At 48.1% G+C, this 21825-nt stretch overlaps 1 protein-coding gene across 1 annotated transcript in view; it reads right to left on the reverse strand.

Moving 5' to 3' along the window:
- The window catches only part of SLC38A3 (solute carrier family 38 member 3), an 82678-nt gene that overhangs the window by 13239 nt on the left and 47614 nt on the right, over positions 1–21825 (reverse strand). Inside the window, exons 4-9 of the mRNA XM_063121080.1 lie at positions 20784–20899; positions 8539–8612; positions 6683–6775; positions 6408–6489; positions 1929–2011; positions 1293–1351 (exon numbers count right to left, since the gene is read on the reverse strand). Of these exons, the coding sequence (XP_062977150.1) occupies positions 1293–1351; positions 1929–2011; positions 6408–6489; positions 6683–6775; positions 8539–8612; positions 20784–20899 (507 nt within the window). The remainder of the gene's footprint in view (positions 1–1292; positions 1352–1928; positions 2012–6407; positions 6490–6682; positions 6776–8538; positions 8613–20783; positions 20900–21825) is intronic.

Below are 21825 nucleotides of genomic sequence, written 5' to 3' on the forward strand. Positions count from 1 at the left end.
CAGTGACAGCCCAACAGCCCTTGCAAAACTGAAGCTGCCCAAGCTCAGCAGCAGCAACAGCAACAGCAGCTACAAAACGCTGCTCCCTGGCCAACTGGAAGGTGTGAGCGCAGCAGCCCATAAGAGGAGACATTTCAAGAACAAATTCCGGGGTTTGGCTGTACCTGGTCTGGTGAAAGCCAAGTTCAAGCAGAGAAAGGTGCATGTGGGTTACTGATTTTCTTTTTTACTCTAGTGTTGGGGTGGGCAATGTCGGATGGTCCGAGGACAAATTTCCACCCCGTCCCCTTCCACTCGCCGTAGAGCTGCTGCATCCATGCTGCACAATGAATTTGACAGCATGGCAGCAGCAGTCGCCCTCCCCAAAAGTGGCGGCAACCCACTACAGAGCCTTAGAAAGTCCAAATTTAGCTAGAAAACAGCAAGAGGATTGGGGGGGGGGCATATTGCTCATCCCTGCTATGAAGTAATTGTAGGTCCCCCAATCTGGATTGGGATCCTAGCATTGGTGGAAGAGGGGCTTTAAACACTTACCCCAAGCTATCCTGATCCAGATTGGGGGCTGTTGGATTAGGACTGAGGAGACTTGGGTTCAAATGTCCACTTTGCCACAAACCTTATTGAATGAACCTCAATCTCTCAGCCTAATGTAACTAACTGGGTTGCTGTGAAGATAAGAAGTGGCTGGGAAACGAGGTGTGCTGCCCTGAACTGCTTGGAGGAATGCCAGAATCAAAAATGTAATTAGCTAATAACTAAGCTTGGAGTCTTACCCACTTACCTAGGAGTAAGTGGTATTGAACTGAATGGGTCTTTCTTTGATTAGACATGCAGGAGACAGTGGTGTAAATAAATAAATTACCAACACAGCAATCTATCACCACTTAGCAGGGAGGAAACCCCATTAAACTGAATAAGATATACTTCTGAGGGGGAAATTGCATTTCCCTACCGTCGCGTTTCTCCCTCACAGCAGGCATGAGCAGCTTCCTCTTTCTTCACACAAGAGAGAAAGAGGAAGCAAGCAATGACCACGTGGCCCATTCAGTGGGCGTTTTTATCGCACTCCTTTGCCTACACACAGCAGGAAATGGTGGCAAGTTTCGCTTCAATCAAAACCAATCAGATTTACTGGTCTTATTTTGTCACAGAAAAAGGAGCAGAAGACGTACAGGAGGTGGACGTCATCGTCAAAAGGACCCATGAACATCCGCTCGTGCATAGGACTGCACAGTAAATAAATAAGTGCAGTCTTCGTAACACATGCAGTCGCTGTCCATTCAACAACTCACCGAAATAAGGAAAAAGACCATGCAGCTGAGGGAAAAACCACTGGCATAGCCAAGATAACCTGGCAAGAGAGAAAACAGAAAGTTGCAGGAGGGTTGAAATGACCCCGGAAAGTGTTCCCCTCTTCTAGATACTGCCATGGAGTAAAAGTGGAGTTCTAGGTTCATGAATCACCATCTCTCTCTTTCTCCCTCCCTCCCTCCCTGTCTTTCTCTCTGGTCTGTATTGCCTAGTCTATAAGGGGCATGAGACTTATTGAAGGTTTTTGAGGTATTTTTCTCTCAGGGAGCCCCTTTGCAAACCCAAGAGATGGTTCTCCAGTCCCAAGCAAAGTGTCTCCATCACCAAATCCCCCGTCTGTCTGTCTGTCTGTCTGTCTGTCTGTCTCTGTCTCTCTCTCTCTCATACACACACAAACAGAGCAGCCTGGAAGCCACCTCCCCTGGTGTGATCGCGGACCGTAAGGGAAACCGTGAGGATGGGACAATTGCGTGAGGATGGGACTCCCACCTGATTGGTGTCCTCTTTCACCACATTGAAGCAGCTTCCAGGCTGTCATTACCTCTCCATGAATGGCAAGTAAGACAGAGGCCTGGGGTGGTGCTTGCCATTCCCACCCACTGCCCAGGGAGACTTACCAAGTTGCTTCATGAGGGCCAGAGGGAGGATGACGCTGATGGAGACCATGATTACCAGATAGTTGCCGTTCATGTACCAATCCCTGAAATGACATGGCCAAGGTTATATCCTCTCTAGAACTTAGGAGAAGATGCTACAAGAGTTTTGTTTTGCTTGAAACTCGATTGTATCTGACATGGAAGCAGGAATGATACAGCACATACATTTGAACTTGGGTGTAATTTTGTAGCTTTAAAATTAGACAATTTGAATGATTATTGCTCTTCCAAAATTCTTTTTGGCACTAATTTAGAAATGGGCAATGAATATTAAGCACCAAAATCACAGCAAGAACTTGAGCACCCTGACACATACATTCCTCCAAAGTTGAAAATACTCTTCCTATGTGGCTCTAGCCTCTGAGGCCTTCCAAGAGAGATCTGGGCTTTGCTACAGGTTATTCACCTCCCTCGGAGGAGACCTTAGCTAGACCTATCTCATAGTCCGCGACGGAGGAGGGAAGATCTCGTGTTGTGATTAACGCAAGATCCCTCCTCTGTTTACAAGTGAGGCACAACAACGTTCCGCGGTCTTGGGCTCAGCCCGGGACCGCGGAAAAAGCAGGCCCAAAGGAGAGGGCGAGATCCTGGGGCAAGGGTGGGATCATCCCTCCCTGATCCCGGGATCCCCTGTGCGTCATGTGGACACACAGGGAGGATCCCTGCGTTCGCCCCGGGATTTCGCCCAGTCTAGCTAAGGCCGCAGAGGTACATAGTGCTTTCGTTTGGTTACCCCTCAGTAGGTCTCAGCCCTTGAAGCATCAATCCAAGCCTCAGCAAGGGAAAGGCAAGGCAGGAGATGGTAGGAAAGGCCAGGATGCAACGACCTTGCTGAAGTCAATGCCTAGATGGGAGACCGCCTGGGTGCCCCCATGTTTGTTGCTCTGAGCTTCCTGGAAAAATGGTGGTATGTCCATTTGAGCAAAATGAGATTGTCCTAAGTTGCCACATGCATTCATGATTATTGGTCAAGCCAAACCCGGCAGGAGCTGCAGAGCAGGCAGCAATGGCCCTGCATGTTGAACACTGGGACTCTGCTGAAAGCCAGTGCCAAGCCTTGACGTTCCCTGGACTGTAGCAGAGCTCAGGCAGCAGCACCAGCCTCCCTGGCTCCTGAATGAATAAATCAGCTCTCTGCAGAGAGCCTCAGGGGACAGTTCTGGCTGGGCGGAAGAAATTCAACATGTCCTCCTCTCCAGATGCAGCCTGGCCAACTGACGTCTGCTCATCCTCCAGGAAAGGCAGGGTCCTATAGCTGTTTGCCCTGTCAGGAGTTATGAAATCAGATTCGCTTAAAGTAAGGCAAGATGAGATGGCTTTGCTTTGGGCTCCAAGGCAGGCTGGCTGGGGGCTCTGATCTCCCCTATCTCTTTCCTTCTCTCTCCTCCATTTTTAGGAGAACGTCCTCTTTGCTATTTCAGTATTTTATACCTCTTTCCAGGAGGCAGAAGCAGAGGAAAGAGAGGTTTTAAACAGGGAATCCAGAATTCTGCCCTGTTCCATATAGAGGCAGGATCTACACTACACTACTTTAACTGCTTTAAAGTGCTATAAAACTGTTATAAAGCACTTTGAAGCAGTAGTGTAGATCCGGCCAGAGTCTACAACTGGGATAAAGTTAGGCACATCTATGTATAAACATGCTTAATTTGCATGTTTCACACAAAATAGTTTTGGAAGGCAATTTTGTCTTATTTTATTGGTGAGTTGAGTAAAAATGCTCAAGGAGCCTTTAAAGGGAAGAGACACACACATACATATAGAAGGGGGACGAAGAGCTACTGATCACTGCCTTGGGGAAAGAAATCTTTACTCCCTGTCATGCATGGTGAGTCTCAAAACCATAGAGAACAAGCATCAGGCCTTTTGTTTTTTGCCCCACTGTTAAGTTACACACCAAAAGGTAGAATTGCAGCCACTTCAGTCTTGGGGAACGCTATGAACAAAGGAGGTCATCTCCCAACAGGACATCAGCAGGCAAAGCAGGGTCCCATTGTAGGTCTCCTCCACCTGAACAGTCTCTTTTACAGGCCCCTCAGCCTGAGTTTGTGAACCAGAAAACCCTGTTTGGCTCACTATCAGCGTCCCCCTTCTTAGCCTACCTTGCTCATTCTGAGCTCCCACCCCTGCCATCCTACTCTGAAGATCCATAACACGATTTGGCCTTTGGCCTGCCTTTCAGACCCCACCTGTGGCTGCTGTTAAGGGTCAGCTGCAACTGACAGTACTCCCACGGCATCCTGGAACCTCTGCTGAGCTGGTGGATTCCAGCCTGACAAGTTATAGTGATCCCAATCTGGCCAAGAGTGAACGAATCATAGGGTGACATCCCCGGACCTCAATCCAGTTCTGCTCTACATTAGCACAAACATGTTTTCAGGATTCTGCTCTGCTCTGCAACCGAGAAGGCTGGATGTGTACAGTTTCTTTAAATGAGATTCTCAGCAGAGCCTTGCTGGATCAGACCAAAGGCTATCTAGTCTAGCATTCTGCTCACACAGTGGCCAAGTACTTACTGGAAGCCCACAAGTAGGACACGGGGGCAACAGCACCTTTCCATTCATGTTCCCCAGCAGCTTGTATTGAGAAGCCTACTGCCTCTAATCCTGAGGAGGCATGTAGCCATTGTGACTAGTAGCCATTGAGATCCTGAGGGCTCAACTACCCCGTTTCCCCGAAAATAAGACAGTGTCTTATATTAATTTTTGCTCCCAAAGATGCGCTAGGTCTTATTTTCAGGGGATGTCTTATTTTTCCATGAAGAAGAATACGGTACACATTTATTGTTGAACCAAAAAAAAAAGGTCTTATTTTCGGGGGGATGCCTTACTTTCAGGGAAACAGGGTATTACTGGTCTGACCAAACGGTTATCCTTCCCTAGCCTGCACCTGCAGCAGCCATGGCCACGAAACCTCCCTAAGAACTAACTGGGGTGCAGGGCACACTGAGGGAAGGAAGGTTGCTGGTGACTCAGCACTTGCCAAATCTCAGGAGGCCATAAAGGACACCTGGGAGGGATACATTTTTTGGTGGCCATTTGCAACGCAGCCCCTCCAAAGAGGCGGGCTCTCTGAACACCTACTCGCTAGACCAATTTACCGAATTAACTCCTCAACAAAGCAGAGAATGTCAAGTCTCTTTTTATCTCAGACATGCACAGGCCAAATGCTGCACGGTGGAACGTGTGCTGAAGCCCCGGCCAGGCTGCAAGGAGAAGCACAGATCTGGCTGCTGCACCCAGAGCAGGGGCTGAGGAGGAAGTGATGTGTCGTGCAAGGATTGGGAGTTCACTCTGGTTTAATCCGATGCTGAGGGTTTATTCAGCACTGGCGTCAATCAAAAATAGTAGTGGCTTAATGCTGTGAAATCCCTGTGACAGGCTGCCCAGCAGGAGACAAATCCTTGTGCTACCAGAGAGAGAGAGATGTTAACTAGAGCTGAGCCACAAGGAGGGAGGAAAAAGGGGGCTGTGGGAAGAGGAAGGAATTAAATGAAGGTGGGAAACCATAGATGCCAGAGAGGAAAGGATGCCGTAGTAAGGTGCCGACAAGGCGGTCCTGCCAGGCCTTGTACCATCCCACAGCCCCTTTCCCCTGCTGGTCCAGAGCTGTGCTGATAATCCAAAGTCAATCCCATCTTGTGCTTGCTCCCCTGTTTGCCTTGCAGCTCCTCCCAGGCTAGTTGCTCAGGCAACCCTGCCTGAGAGGCCATAGCCACAGAGATTCCTCAGACCACTTGGCAAGAAGCAAAGCCCAAGACAGTTCTACAGACGAGCCACCACAGCCTCCGTTGTAAGCAGCCTTTGCACTACCACTAGCTGACTCCACATATCATCTCATGGATACAGTCTAATCCATTAAGTGTTCGGAATACCTGGTCCTGATCGTGGCCCTTTTCGTTTCCTCCATGTTAAAGGGCTCTATGATAAGGCAGGCCATAGGAACATAGGAAGCTGCTTTATACTGAACCAGGCCGCAGGTCCATCTAGCTCAGTACTGTCAACACTGACTGGCAGTATTAGCTCTCCAGGGTTTCAGGAAGGATTTTTTCCTGCCCTATCAGGAGATTCCAGAATCGAACCTGGGTTCTTCTGCATGCCAAGCAGGTGCTCTACCACTGAGCCACTGTTCGTCCCCAGATTATGGGGTTAAAGCATGCACCCTAGAAAACAACAACACCTTGCACCCATGTGTGTGCGATGATACAAATGCATGTTTTCAGCAGCAGGTATGACAGAGGCATAAGCACCACAGAACTGCCCCACTGCCACACCCTCGAACGCACATGGGAGTTCAGACACAGAGATTTGTTCCCATAACCACAGAACGAATCCTAGGCCCTTTGTTGAGCATAGCAGTGAGACACCAGGGCCCACAGGGTCAAGGAGCCAGTAGACAAGTAGGAGAAACGAAGGAAGGAACCAACTGGAGGACACTTACGTGGTTTTCTCTTCCAGGTTGAGGAAGGTCTGGATGACCAGAGGCACTTCGGACTTCACGATGTACAGGTAGCTTGACATGGCTGAGGGGACAGATAGAAGTTATCAGGTGTCAAGTCCCATTCAGGTCCATGGGGAAAGGTGCTAGGGAACAGTGCCATGGCCTGCTTCATTCCCCCTGTACAATGCTTTCCTGTCCAACGAGGCTAGATAATGGGCCTTCCCCACACATGGAAAGCAGGTGGGGATGCGATCTCATGGCCACGTCCTTCTTACCTCCAATATTCTGTAGTGTTATAGCGACAGCAGCTGCCAATTTCCCTGGAGTTCCAAAGGCCCTGTAGCCCAGCTGCTCATAGGCTCGGATTCCTACACGACACCAAAAATGAACAGACAAGGACGAAAGAGAGAGGGGAAGAGGGAGAATGACTCACATCTGTGACGTGCAGCTCTTAGGAAAATGGCGATATCAGACACCCCAGCAGGAATTACACTGATTACCAAGAGGTGGTTTTTAAAAGTCAAGTACCCAACAGTAAATTAACTGTCAGCAACCATACACTAATTCTATATTTGCCCTAAGCGTTCAAGTTTGGAATCATGACAATGGGCTCATCTACACCTGCAGCCCTTTGGGGAGTGAGGAGAGACAATCATGGAGTCTCCCACTTCTGGGATCATCCCTCAGGGGCCACGCGCCAGTGAGTTTTCCCGGAAGTAAAGAGGAACGTTCCAGGGCAACACCTTTTTTTTAAAAAAAAAAGGGGGGGGGAGATTTGCACAATTGCATGGGTGCAATCCTGCATGAAGGAACGATTTTATTTTAAAAAACACACAACAAACTCAGTGCTGGGAGATGCCGAGTGCCATCCCAAAGATGGCGAAAATGCTCTCCCCCTCACCCCCGATGCCCAAGGACTCCCCCCAACACAGCTCCGTGCCCATTTCCTGAGCCCTGCTACTCGTGGAGAAGAGGGAGGACCCTGGGAGGAAGACCCACACTGCCTGCGCAGATCAGAATGGTCCTGAGATGGTGCGGAAAAATGGGGGGGAAGCAGTCCAAGCTATCCTGGGAGAACTGAGTGCTCATCCCCGGTTCACCCTGGGATCAGCTGTGCATCATTTGGACATGCAGGGTCAACCTCATGACCACCCTGGGATAAATGGCAGGTGTAGACAAGCCCAACATTTCCATACAGTAGGAATTTCTTGCACTAAAACACCATAAGATGCATTTTTCTCGATTACCGTACCAGGGTAGGTGGGCTAGTTCTTATCTAACATTTTGCTTCCCCATGTTCCTTGTTCACTTTGTTTCCTTCAGTTTTATAAAAACACTTCCTTTCCATACCCAGGACAAAAGGAACTGGGATTTTCAAAAATCACTGTTTTTGTAAACACACCAAACAAGACAAATTACATATCTAAAATAAAGCATGGAAAGTTGAAAATGTCCACGTTCCTACTTACGTAATTGATAGATTTTTATTTTAGTGAAGGGTTTTGGCCTTGATGCACCCGTCCTTCTGATTTACAGGATTGTTTGAACAGAGTGCCAGTCAAAGCATTTAACACTTTTACTGTCTGGCAGCACAGCAATACCCTTTGGGGTGAGATCAAGCAAAACTAAGAGGGTTTTAAACCACCAGCAAAGTCAAACTTGAGGAAACTGAACCAGTTCCACAATCACTGAGTGCCACTTCTATTGTCTGCTGGCTCTGGGAATGAGCTCAGCAGACAGCATGCAGAGATACAGTTGTTTGACTGGGGGCCAGAGAGGCAATAGCTCACAATGCAGAGAGCAAGGCAACGCATTCTTATTTTATTTGCTATTTAGTATATTTATATCTTGCCTTTCTTCCATCATGGAACCCAAGGGTAAAATCCAATATATGTCCTACTTAAGAGTAGATCCAATGAAATGAATGGGACTTAAGTTAGTCCACTTTAAGTAGGATTTATGTTAGATTTTACCCATGGAGTTGCTCTCAGGTGGTCTCCCATCTGGGACTTGGCAGATCCAGACATGCTTAGCTTCAGCAAGGTGGCTGCATCCTTTGCCCTTTAGACTCTGCCTCGGGACAAATGTGAGATGGTGCTGTGAGGCTTCCCTGTAGGTTTGCAGTACTTACCAACAATCCCTGAGGATTTGAGCAGCAAGTGGATGGAGTAGCTGGACAAGAGAGCTACAGCAGTCAAAAGGAATCTAGCAGGGGAGAGAGGAAAGTAGTGTAACAGAAATGGCATGGCCAAAGAGAGGGTCAAGTTGCCAAGGTATGCAGATGAACAGCCTGGAGAGGAAACCTTGAATTCTTTTTCTAATTGAGCATGCTAGTCAGTGCCAGAAGTATTGGGCTTGATCTTCTGAGGGTTTTCTGCAGGATCAGCTGAGCATATCCCAACAACGTTTTTGCCTAAAAGTCTCCCTTAATTCTGTTCACATGAAATTATTTATTTATTTATTTATTATTTCCTGCCTTTTCACCAATCCTGGGCCTCAAGGTGGGTGTGGGTGTGGGTGTGTATGTATGCGCACACATGGCAGGGTGGGGTGGGGGAGACTTCTCGCAGGGAGATAACTGTACTGTTATTTGTTTTTTTAATGACTAGATGTGTGCTGGGGGCTGTCTAAACATCGCCTTTGCCCCGGGGTGGCTCCAAATGCATGCTGAGTCAGTTATATGATGCAGCTGCTGTTTCGGAGCCAACCAAGGCAAAGAGCTGAAGATGGCAGCGGGAAATTCGGGGACTTCCTCCATCTGTCCTTGCTCCGGTGCTGCGCTAGGGGTGTTCCCAGGCGGAAGGAAACTTCCCATTGGTCGTTGGAAGCCACAGGAGGGGGAAGGGGTGGGCCCAGTGAACCTAATGGCCGCCAGGAAGCCCATACTGCCTTCCCCAGTGGGAGTTATTAGCTGCCATCCCGCAGCAGCAATACCATGGGTTTTGGCGGTAGCGTAGTGCCAACTTGGTGCTGTGAGGGCAGCCTCCAGGAGAAGAGCACCCATCCTCCAAAGAATATAAAGCTACCCTGTAATGTTTGAAACTTAAAAAATGATTAATAATTTAGTAACAACTTGGGGTCGTTGGGATGTATCACTTGTTATTAATCCCATCATAAGCAATATTCACTGAGTGTTTATGCTTGTGAAAACCACACTCCAAACAGCAGCTAGAGATGTAATGCAGCCTCCCCCAACCTGGTGCCCTCCAGATGTGCTGGGCTGCAATTCCCAGCAAGGCCTGGTCAAGAGCACTGGGAGTTGTTGTTGTTGTTATTTGTATCCCAACTTTTCCCCAATACTGGGACTCAAGGCGGCTTCACAAAATTAAAACATATACAATGAAAATGTATAAAAAGAAGTATACAAAAGTTTAAAAAATAATTAAAGCAGTTATAATGTTAAAACATTTAAAAAATTTAAAAGACAAATGACAATAAAAAGTCCACTGCATTAACAGAGATCCAGACTATTCCCAATGGCCTCCTCGAACAAAAATATTTTTCCTGCCTCAGGAAACATAGTAAGGAGGGAGCCAGTCTAGCTTTCCTGGGATAGAAGTTCCACAGCCTTGGAGCAGCCACCAAGAAGGCCCTCTCCCACATTCCCACCAGGTGTGCCTGTGATGGTGGTGGGACCGAGAGAAGGGCTTCCCCTGAAGGTCTCGGGGCACGGGCAGGCTCATAAGGGAGAATGCAGTCTTTCAGATAACCTGGATCCGAGCCATATAGGGCTTTATAGGTCATAACCAGCACTTTGAATTGTGCCTGGAAACAGACTAGAAGCCAGTGGAGCTGTTTTAACAGGGGAGTTGTGTGCTCCTTGTAACCAGCCCCAGTCAATAATCTGGTTGCAGTTCTTTGAACCAGCTAAAGTTTCCGAACAGTCTTCAAAGGCAGCCCCATATAGAGCACATTACAGAAAACCAAACCTGATGTAATAACAGATCAGACATTTCTAAGAACGGGCGCAGCTGGCGCTCTAGCTTTAACTGTGCAAATGAAACCTGGGCATCCAGGCTCAGGGCTGAATCCAGGAGTACACCCAAGCTGCGAACCTATGTCTTCAGGGGGAGTGTAACCCCATCCAACACAAGCTGAATCCCTACTGTAGTGCAACACAGCTGCAGGACACCTGGTTAGAGAAGGCTGCTGTAATGAATGCAGGCTGCTTATCCAAACAGATGTGCTCTACAGATGTTTGACTACAGCTCCCATCATCCCCAGATGACATGATCAATAGTTGTGCTGGCTGGGCATGATGGGAGTTGTAATCCAACATATATGAGTTCTAGTCTGACGGCTATGCGCTACCTCCAGTATCAGAGGCAGTAAGCCTATGTACACCAGTTGCTGTAGCACTCATATCCTGCTTTGCTGGTCCCTGGTCAACAGCTGGTTGTCCACTGTGGGAACAGAATGCTGGACTAGATGGACCCTTGGTCTGGTCCAGCAGGGCTCTTCTTATGTTCATATCATATGGGAAGCAGCAGGTTGAGGAAGGCTGGTCCGGAGGAAGAACCATATTTTGCGGAGGAACAAAATATCCCTCTTTCCAGTGCCAGCAAAACAGTGCATTTCCACAACAGAAGTGCAGCCTAGACCATGCACAACAAATGAGAAACAAATATGCACTTATTGCACAAAAATAGCATATGTTGCAGCTTGGCCATCCGGTTACATTATTTACTCTCAGTTCCTCCTTCTAAGGGCCTGAGAGTTGTTGACGCTCAGTTCCTTCCCATCTCAGACTGGGATGAGGAGAGGCAGGCTCAAGGAGATGATTAAACCTGAGGGTATTAAACCTGACATGGAAGCCACCATGCATTGGTTTGTTGAAGATGTACGTCTCAGGAAGAGGCCTTTGTCAATCACTAGCGATTCTAATACCATGTTGTTATGTAACAATTCATTTGCCAAAGGTGAGCAATGCAGTGCAGTGCAGAGCAAGAACTGTGTGTACAAACACACACAGGAGGAAAGCAGAGTCTTGCTGGAGGAGGAGGAGGAGGAGGAGGAGGCAGCCTGCTGCCCAGAGTGGGAGCTTAATCCCGCTCTGGAGCATTAAAGGCATCAGCCCCCTGTCCAGCTGGGCTAGCAATGCTTTACCAGCATTAGTTCTTATAGTCCTGCATAGCTGTGCCATTCATTCAAGGCTGAACTAGTATTTCAGATGTCACTGAATTCTTGGCCTCAGAGGCTGTCTGTAGCAACGATTTAGCTCCATGGGTGAATGACATACATGAACAATTGTGTCCTAGATGTCCTTTCAAAGGAATGTCATAGGACTGGTCTACACCAAGGGTTGTCTGTGTAACTCCCAAACTCCCTGACCATTGGCCATGCTGGCTGGAACTTAGGGAGTTGTGGTCCAAACTATCTGGAGGACACCCAGTTGCTTACTCCTGGTCTACACATTACCCTTATCAAAGGGGGGGAACGGGAAAGAATTCCCATGTGACAGCTTTTCCATGTTGCCCTTGGAATGTGTCGCGTAATCACAAGTTCTCTGCCTGAAATGTACAATGGCCACCAGAAACAGGCTATGCTTGCACAATGCCCTTCACAATGTTCATCTTTGTAGGTGTTTAACCTTAATTGGTGTTTAACTTTCCAGTGTCCTGTTTCAAAAATTCACACACATTCACACCATACATAGAGGCTGTTTCTACACCTGCCTTTTTTCCAGGGATCATCCTGGGATCATCCCTGTGCATGGAAATGACACACAGGGGATCCCGGGAGCAGGCAGGGACGATCCCTCCATTTTTCTGGGATAATCCTTAGGTGTAGAAAGGGCCAGAGTAAAGGGAAGGAGAAGTAATGGCCCCGTTCAGACATAACTTGGGGAAGTGTGGTTCAGCTAACCACAGTGCATGGTGTTTAGCACTAATCACACTGAGTGCTCATGCCAGACGACCATGGAACCATGTTCTGCACACCACTCTTAACCACCTACCATCCCGCAGAGGCCTACAATCTTCCAACTGGTCGGTCACACATTCCAGCAGCCTCAGTGGTGCTGCAACCAGCTGCAGGGGGCGGGGCGGGGGGAGGGAAATAAGGATCGGATTACAGGACTGGTGCATTCATTCTTCCTCTGTTCAATACACACACACACACACATCCCAAATGGGCATTTCCTCCATAGGCTAAAAAGTGAAAACACGCATTTGAGGGGAATGCACAAATGCATGAATTAGGAAACTTGAAAAAACAAAACAACTTGGAAAACTTGAAAGAAAAGCAGGGTACAAGGTGAGAATGGATGAATTTGCCCATCTCTACATCTTTGTGCTCTGTGCACTTTTCAGATTGCATCATGGAGATCTCGCATGGTGGCATAGAACTTAGCCACTCTTGCTGCCGGTCTTCATGGCAGTGCTTGGTTAACCAGGTGCCTGACAAATGACACAATAAGTCATAGTTAGGGCCACTAACCTTTATGCAGCATGTGGTTAGTGAGGGTGGCAGCCACCATGCTTAGGGAAAACGCCCTCCACATGACATGCTAAGCTGTCATGGCCAGCTCAAAACTCTTAACCATTATGGCTTAGCATGACGTCTGATCAGGGCCATTGTCTGCACAGTGTGACAGAAAGCGAAAACAGCTAAATATATCACCAAAAGTTCAGCACTTCTGATCCGAAACACCCATGCTTTTCATTCGTATTCTGAATTTCCAAGCAGTTACAGTGATAGGAAAGTGGGAGGGAAGGCCATTGCCACTATAGCTGCTTTAGACTTCGTTGTGCTCAATAACTTTATATGGGTAACCAGGAGAGCGAACATTGCCACTGATCATGCACATTTAAGGCTGCACACTTCCCTAGAGCACAGCTCTTGGAAGCTTCTCCTTGAGTAAACATGGACTGGGCTGCCAACTTCCCTCTCTTTTGAAGGAGCTCTTCCCAACCACGATCTGTAAAGATGCAGGGCCAGCATATGGCTGTTAGTGACTGCCCTTTCCAGGTCTCCAAGTTCAAAGCCTGAATCACAACTATCCTGAATAGCTGCTTGTTTCATTTTTCTTGGCTGCATGTTTTTCTGGTCTGTACCTATTTTCATCATGGTTTTTGTCTACTTTTATACATACATACATTCCTTTACTTTTAATAGAGAGCTCCAGGAAATCTCTGCAAACAATATTATGCATGTGTGTCATGCGCCTGAGCCACAAACACCACCGCTGTGCTGGAATTACATTCAGCTGCCAGCCCTTTTCATTAAATTGCTTTGGTAGCAAAGCATCTGGCAGTTCCCAGTCTGAGATGTTGCTGAAATATTATTCCCATCATCCTCAGCCAGCATAGCCAATGGTCAGGGATTATGGACATTATAGTCCAACAACATCTGGAACCCCAACATTGGGAACCACTGCGAGCCACTTGGCTACAGTTCTATATGGCCGCATTCATGCAGCCTCTACTGAAATTGCAGTAGACTTATTCTCAGGGAGCGTATCGTGGTGTAGTGGAGCCAGAGTTTGCAAAGCTGCTGCACTGGCACTTCATCATTAGCAGGGATGCCGATATAATCTGCCACACGCACCTCAGACTTCCCTGTTCTCTCTGGGTTTCCCTCCCAGGGAAGAGAAGAGCGTATGTCCAAGGATCAAAATCTGTTTCATCAAACTAATGGGCATTTTGAAGTAAAGGGTACTTTGAAGCTCTAGCACCGCCTTCCCCAATCCTATCTCCTCCAGACATTTTGGATGTCAACTCCCATCAGCCCCAGCTAGCATGGTCGGGAATGCTGGAATTTGTGGTCAAAAAACATCTGGAGGGCACCAGGTTGGGCGGGGGGGGGGGACTTCTTTCAACCCAAGGGCCAAATTGAAGTCTGGAGAAGTTCCATTCCAGGGCTGAGCGGGGCAAAGGCAAAGGGGGAGGGACAGAAAGTAAAAAAAAAAAAAAATCAGCAAAAGAACATATGAGCACAAGAAGAGCCCTGCTGGATCAGACTAAGGGTCCATCTAATCCAGCAGTCCCCTTTTAAAGCCATCCACATGAGTGGCCGTATTGTAAGCACATTAGAACTTAAAGCTCTTCGTGCCAGTAATGAAGAGATTTAGGAGAGGCATGTCAACCTTTCACAGTAGATCAATGGTTGTGGGAAAGGGTCTGGGGGCCAGGGGAGCAGCATGGCCTTCCGGAGAACCTCAGAGGGCTGGACTGGGTTCCCAGGAGGATCTGAGATTCCCCATCGCTGAGGTCTAGAGTCTAGAATTTGTCTGGACTGCTGTTGAACCTAGGCTGATTTTATGGCCTCAGATGCATTATTTTATAACTTCTGCCTCTGTGGTTCACACCCCAACCTATCCACAGCCTTCACTAGTTCCTTCCTTCTATCTTTCCTCAGCTACTTTGCACCCAAGGTTGGAAGTGGAACCAGCATAGGTTCAGCAATCTGCATGACAGGCTGCACGGTCTTGATGCAGGGTTCTAGCAATAGAAGAAGCTCTGTGCTCTAAAACACCAAGCCAAGAGAGCACTGGGTGCCCCTAAGCAGATCCATTTGAAGAACGTTCTGAAATAAGGGACATCCATCCAGTTGACAGGACAGTCATACCCAGGGGAAGCTAGTGGCTCCAATGTTGGTGTTGCGGTGAAGCCGCTCCAGTTTTCAGTCTGAGACAGTCCAAATTCTAAAGGAGCTATTCATTGGCCTCAGAGCCACCAGCCTCCACTGGTCGTATCCCAAAATTAGGAACAACTCCTCAAAACAGGTGACATCGGCCAAGCCTCGAGTAGGGAAGGAAGATGAGTGTGGTTCCTCTCCAGCAGAAGACCAGCTCAGAAACTGTGCCCATGTTCGTTTTGTTTGGAGTGAGACGTGCTGTGCCCTGGCTAAAGAGACCGTGGCTTGACAGGTTGAGGACACAGCCTGGATGCCTCAGCACCGTCCCCGGCTGAACCCAGCCGTACGTTGTCAAGCAACGAAACAGAGACTCTCCACAGGGTAACTGAGCACTGAATTGCTCCCCAGGCTTTGGGAGGGCTGTGCAAGGCCAAGCATTGCCTTAACGGCCAAACACTTCACAGAGAACGAGAGCTTCATGCATTAGCCTCAGGCAGCTTCTGAAGCACAGGGCAGATCACTCCAGCAAAGGAACGCCACCGCAACCCACAAACACAACTGGGGTTAAGCACTATTCCGTCTTAGCCTTGTAAACATGCGCATGAGAGAGATGGAACTCCGAAAACTTGGTGGAGGGCAGAAGAATAGAAGATCAGACAATCACATAGAGCTCCATCACACCTATTCCCCCCCCACACACACCTTGAGTCCCCAATTTCCCCCTCCATTTCCTTAGCAAGTCTAGTGCAGGGCACTTTCGCATCTGTGCACTGTTGCGCTATTTCAGCTCATGTATCTCTGTATCGCTACTGTTCTAGTGAAATCTCCTGCTCCGCCCCCTACATTCTCCTTCCCCTGCAGTTAATTTTTTATATATATTTTTATTTCTGCACAAATACAATAGTACGGCAGCCTGAAACTATGCAATTACGGTAAAACAACACACTATGCTTTCTCCTAAGATCATATTAAACAGAGAAAATATTACAAATAGTTTTTGGAGAAGTTTGTGGTCAATGTTGGCACGGCAACGGGAAGCCAACGTTATTCTGGTCAGGAAACCTAGACACGCCTACTCAAGAGTAAGAACCATAGAGTTGAATGGGACTGAGTCTGGGCACGGGTGGCGGCAGCCAAACTCGCCTTCTCCGCGGGGTGTTCAGGCACCCTTTCTCCCTCCCCCTTCACGGGTTTGGGCAGCTGAGCGGAGAACTGCCCCACCCTCCTTTTTTGTCAGCAAGACCGCCCTTCGACACACACACACACACACACACACACACACACCCAACAAAAACCGGGATGGTCCAATATAGTGCAAGGACAGCAATACACACAACAGAGAAGCAGTTTTATTGCGCATGGAGGGGGGAAAAAACAGACTTTCCCTGCTCCAGAATGAGACAGAAAAGGGAGGGGAAGAGGCGAGATGAGCGCAGGACAGGGACGACGTCATGTGAGTACCGTGCTGCACAGACACATACCAGGCATGGTGAGAGTGTGATAAATTGCTGGTGAGATGGAGCTCAGAGAGAAGTATGTGCAGCGCAGCACTGAATCCAGTGTCCCAATGCCAAATTCAGCAGCAGACGCAGGATCCCACAAATGCCAGTATTCATATAAAATAAAAAGTACAGGTTTTCAACCTGCACAGCACTGGCAAAGTACAAATGCCATCAAAAGGAAGGAGAGGTTGTGGTGGTAGCACCTACACAGGAAGCTGCCTTATACCAAGTCAGAGCATTGGTCCATCTAGCTCAGTATTGTCGACACTGATTGGCTCTCTAGAGAGTCCTGTAGGAGTTTTTCCAGCCCTACCTGGAGAAGCTGGGGATTTTTTGGAGACCTTTTTGGGACTCTGGGACCTTTTGCATGCAAAGCAGGCGTTCTGCCACTGAGTGGTAGCCCTCACTGCTGCTTTGTACTCTTTCTTTCTTGCTTGCTTGCTTGCTGTGGAGTGACTTGCGGTTCTCATATGCTGAGCCACAACTGGTCCCATACTCTAAGAGAGAAGATCTTAGAGGCCCTGCTTCTAAGGTGAGGCAGGAGGCTACAGGACAAAGGACATTTTCACAATGTAAATTCACTTAAGGGAGCAATGCTATGCATATTTAGACAGAAAAAAAGTACTAACTCCCAGCATTCCTCAGCCAGCAAGGGAATTGTAGGATGTTTTTCTGTCTAGACATCCATAGGATTGCATCCTAAATTATAGCACCATCATGACTTACAGGAATAAAATGGAGTTTGCTTCTGCTACCTCAATGCTAAACAAAAACATTTACTTGGGAATAAGCACCATTTTGTTGTTGAAAAGGATATTGGGCACTATTCTATTCAACACTACTGTTATGATAAATTACTTTGACCTCTAGCTCAATGGCAACAGCATTTGCTGGTGCAACAGTTTGCCAGGAAAGCCCTTGGGCCAACAGATGTTGTTGCCATTGGCCTTGAGGCCGGTTCTCCATGTAGTCCAAAATCCAAAGACCTCTGGGAAACTGACATGAAAAGGGCATCAAAACAACAGCACTCCCTTGTTGTCGGTCCCTAGCTCCTGTTATGCAGTGGTATACTGCCTCTAAACAGGGAAGCTCCATTGAGCAGTTATCATGGCTGATGGGGATGGATGCTATGGGTGCTAAGAGGAGGAGGAGCTTTGGGTAAGTGGAGACAAGGGACGGCGTGGCGAGAGTAGTTAGGGGATTGTGGCACCCCCACTTTTTGAAGGCACCAGCTGCCACTGCCTGGCAGTGCAGGAAGAAACCATACTGGACCATCCCACACTGGCAGCACTGTGTCAGAAGGAGGCCTCCCTTTCCTTGGTTCCTCCTTGGAATTATCTGTACAGTGCCTGGACCAATGATGCCATGATTCTCAACAAGTGTGAGTGTCGACTTTCCACCATGGACTGCTTTCTGTTCCCAATGGCTGTGGATGCTTCTTTTCTTCCTTCTCCTGGAATTGCTTGAGGCTTATAAAGAAAAAGAAAAAGAACCCTGCTGGAGGCAGCTGCCTCTGCCTGCTGCTTTGTTTGCACAGTTGTGAGTGGTGGCCATATCCCGGAAAGGGGAGGAGAAGAGGGAAATCGATCACAAATGGGGGGAAAGTCAATACCTCCTGTCAGCTGCGGTGCTCTTCGGGCTGCCAAGTAACAGAGCGGAAGGTTTAAACTGACCTATCAAGAGGCCTCACAGGCGGCCAGGAGTTGGCCCTGCCTTCGATCCCACAAGCTTTTCAGGCCCCAGATAGCAACACGGACCTCTAAGTAAATGCCAGAGGAAAAACACTCCGCAAGGCCACGTTGTCAAGCACCACCTTACCGCCTTCCCCTTTCTCTAGGGGCACTGGCAAGAGGCAGAGGTGGTGCCCCTACAACAAGGCCCAGAGAGGGCTGAGAGCCACCTGCAAGGACCCCCTCCATCGGTATACTTCCAACTGCTATTCTTTCCGCTTCTTTCTCTTGCTGCAGCCAGGAGCGCCGCTGCCCCTACGAGAGCTTTGTTTCATGCCGGCAGCACGCTAAGTGTCACAGGAGAGGCAGAGGCCCTGGGGTCTCTGCCCACGGTTCCCCCTTCGGAGTTGACATTCCCTCCTCCAGCTCCCTCGGTCAAAGAGGTGCATTCTGCACTGTTGCCCAGGCCCCAGGCTCTCCTGGCTTTGGGGCTGGAGAAGGAAGAAAGGAAGGAGCATGGGAACCATTGAGGCAGCCCACACCAGGGAGCCTGACTGCCTCAGCCCCATCACCACCCTCCCCTAATCATCAATAGACTACAGTCCTGCTTGCCCCTAGGCAGGAGACCCCAACCTGCCCCAGCCCACCTGCTGCTACCCACGGAGTAGGAGCCTAACAAACTTGCTTTGTCTCTTCCTCTTGTGCTGCCAGCCCAGCTGTCTTCTGACTCAGGAGCCACCCTTGCCCGTGACCTTAGCTCAGCGTTAAACAGAGTAAGGACACAGAGCCTGACTTTTCTACCCAGTGGCCGTAAGCTGTCAGAGTCCACGGCCTCAGTGAGGCCGAGTGTCCAGCTGCATCCCAATCCTTGGTTTGCAGTTTCTCCTAACGGCAGGAACGACGATGTGGGGCATCGATGTGGGGTATCGATGTGGGGTAAACTCATCCAGCATTGCTGTTCTCTGATCCAAGGACAGAGTGTGGGATCATACTTTAGGTGTAACCCTAATTTTGTGTGGGTGTGCATTGGCTGACCCTTCAACAGGGACTGCTAAGGCAATGCAAATGGTTTTACTATCATGAAGCCATTAAACTGCATTGGAAACACGGATTCCCCCCTTGACCTGTTCAGATGACACTAAGCTACAGTGGTTAACATTTTGAGCTAAATGTTATGGCTTAGAATATCGTGTGAACCATTCCTAACCATGGTTTAAACATGCTCACTAACCATTTGCTGATTCGCATGTCATCTGAACAGGACCTATGTCTTTTTTCTTTTTCGCACTTCCCAAAACATTCAACTTTTTACATGTTTGTACTGTGTAAATCCCAAAGATATCAATTTAGAAAGAGAGCTCAGAGACACGTTTTTTAAAAAAATCTTTTTATACACACACACACACACACACGTGAATTTTAGCCCTAAAATAGAGCAGAAATGATTGAACTTTGACTTCACAGTCTTCAATGCATTTATCAGTATAATTGCCTCTGCATAAGAGGACTACCATTTTCTCCCTATCTATCCTACATGCCACACATATATTTCTTCTCCATCTCCAAATACAGAAATGTGCTAAGGAACATCAAGAATAAACTATCCTCCCAATGTAGTGCTGAGTGGCAAAGGAAGGATCTCAATCCAGTACACGTGATTCCACTGCCATGGATGCAATTTAAAGGAAAACCTTTCTTTAATATATGTAGGGGCAATTTAAGGGACACTCTTTGTTTAATACATCCTGTGAGAAGCCAGGATATATACTTTCTGTATATGTTAATCTTGCATCCCTCTGAGATCATTACATCTGAACTGGGCCCACTAAGTTATGTATGAAACCAGAGGTGTTTCCCTTTTTTAAAAAAAGTGGAGGGCGGGGGAGAGAGGTGATGTTCTTCTTTTGAGCAGCAACCTGCTTGGAATTGAATTTGCCTGTGAGATATGGTGTTGTTTGTTCACTGACTGAAAATGGATGGAGAAAGAAGTGAACATAATTCCAAGGATGGAAAGTAAGCTGGTCAGATGTAGCTTCACCATGTGCAAAACTGACATCCCAATAAAAGCAGAAGGGAAAGAGCAGGAAAATGGTCAGGCAGAAAGGTCCAAACAGCCCTTCATTGCACTGAGGAACCATTAAGCATAGGGGGACCATATGAAAAGGAGGACAGGGTTCCTGTATCTTTAACAGTTGTATTGAAAAGGGAATTTCAGCAGGTGTCATTTGTATATTTGGAGAACATGGTGAAATTTCCTCTTCATCACAACAGTTAAAGCTGCAGGTGCCCTGCCCTCTTTTAAATCTGGTCACTCTGGTATAGCTCCTGCGCCTTTAACTGTTGTGATGAAGAGAGAATTCCCCCAGGTTCTCCATATATACAAATGACACCTGCTGAAATTCCCTTTTCTATGCAACTGTTAAAGATACAGGACCCCTGTCCTCCTTTTCATATGGTCACCCTAATTAAGCAGCAACATTAATACCTGCTTTATGAGGCAACATGTTAAGTTATTATTATTATTATTATTTATTTATATAGCACCATCAATGTACATAAGTTCAAAACACTACCTATATTTAGGGGGACGCATTTAGAGGTATTCGGAGGTTGGGCGTGGCACTTACAGAAAGAGGAGGATGCCGGTGTTGGCCATAGCATACGCCAGGCCCAGGATTCCGCTGCCCATGATGGCATTGCTGAGATTGAAAACGGACATCCCAAAGGAGGTCTTGCCTTCAAACTGCAAGGGAAGTAAGAGAGGGAGAAAGAGAGAGAGTGAATCTGAGTTCTCAGCAGGATCAGTCATCAGCCTAGGACCCTTCCCTCACTTGCTTACTCCATTCTCCCCACCCACAGACGGCTGGAGAAGGAGTGGCGGCTGCTGCTGCTGCTGCTGTGCTTCTCCAGCCACTTCCACCTTTTCCTGTCCCTATGTTTGTTACTATGAGTTGTGCTGTGAGTGACTCCTGTGAATACCAAAGCTTGCTCTGGAAACCTGTTCCTCGCTGCAATGAACTCCAGGTGCAGGACCTAGAACTCTGGTTTGCAACCTGTTTCTCTAGAAGCCAATTAGAGAAGAGCCCTCAACCTGCTTGCGTCCTCCTGCAGGCAGGCTCTGCCAAGTCGGTGTTGTCTCAGCCACAGCCACCGCTCCTTCCATTACACACATACACACACACCTAGCTTGGCTCTTGAGTTGAAGACAGATGGGTCAAATGGATCCCTGTCAAGGCTGGATTCAGCTTCAAGGGTGGGGAACCTCTTTCAGCCCGAGGGCCGAGTTCAATTTCAGAGAAGCTTTCAGGGGCCGTGGGTTGTGGGGCAAAAGGCAAAAAGGGCTGGGCCAAAATACCCCCAAACCCCCACATATTTTAGCTCAAAGCTCTCACTGCCAGATACTAAGACTTAGAAGAGGTATCTCAATGTCTTAGAATGGTGGAAAAGCTGCACAAAATCAGGAAACCACCCAATGGTCCATGATTGGGGGAGGGGCAGGGGGAGGGGCAGAAGGAGGCGTGGCTATCTGGGGAGCCCCAGAGGGCCAGACTGGGATTCCCCCAATGGCTGGATTTGGCCCCTGGCTTGAGTTTCCCCTCCCCTGGCTCAGAGGCTGCCTGTTCCTGGACTGGTGGATTACTTTCTGGAATGGATTGGCATGGCTGTTGT

Source organism: Elgaria multicarinata, chromosome 3, assembly GCF_023053635.1.
Source record: "Elgaria multicarinata webbii isolate HBS135686 ecotype San Diego chromosome 3, rElgMul1.1.pri, whole genome shotgun sequence".
Taxonomy (NCBI): domain Eukaryota; kingdom Metazoa; phylum Chordata; class Lepidosauria; order Squamata; family Anguidae; genus Elgaria; species Elgaria multicarinata.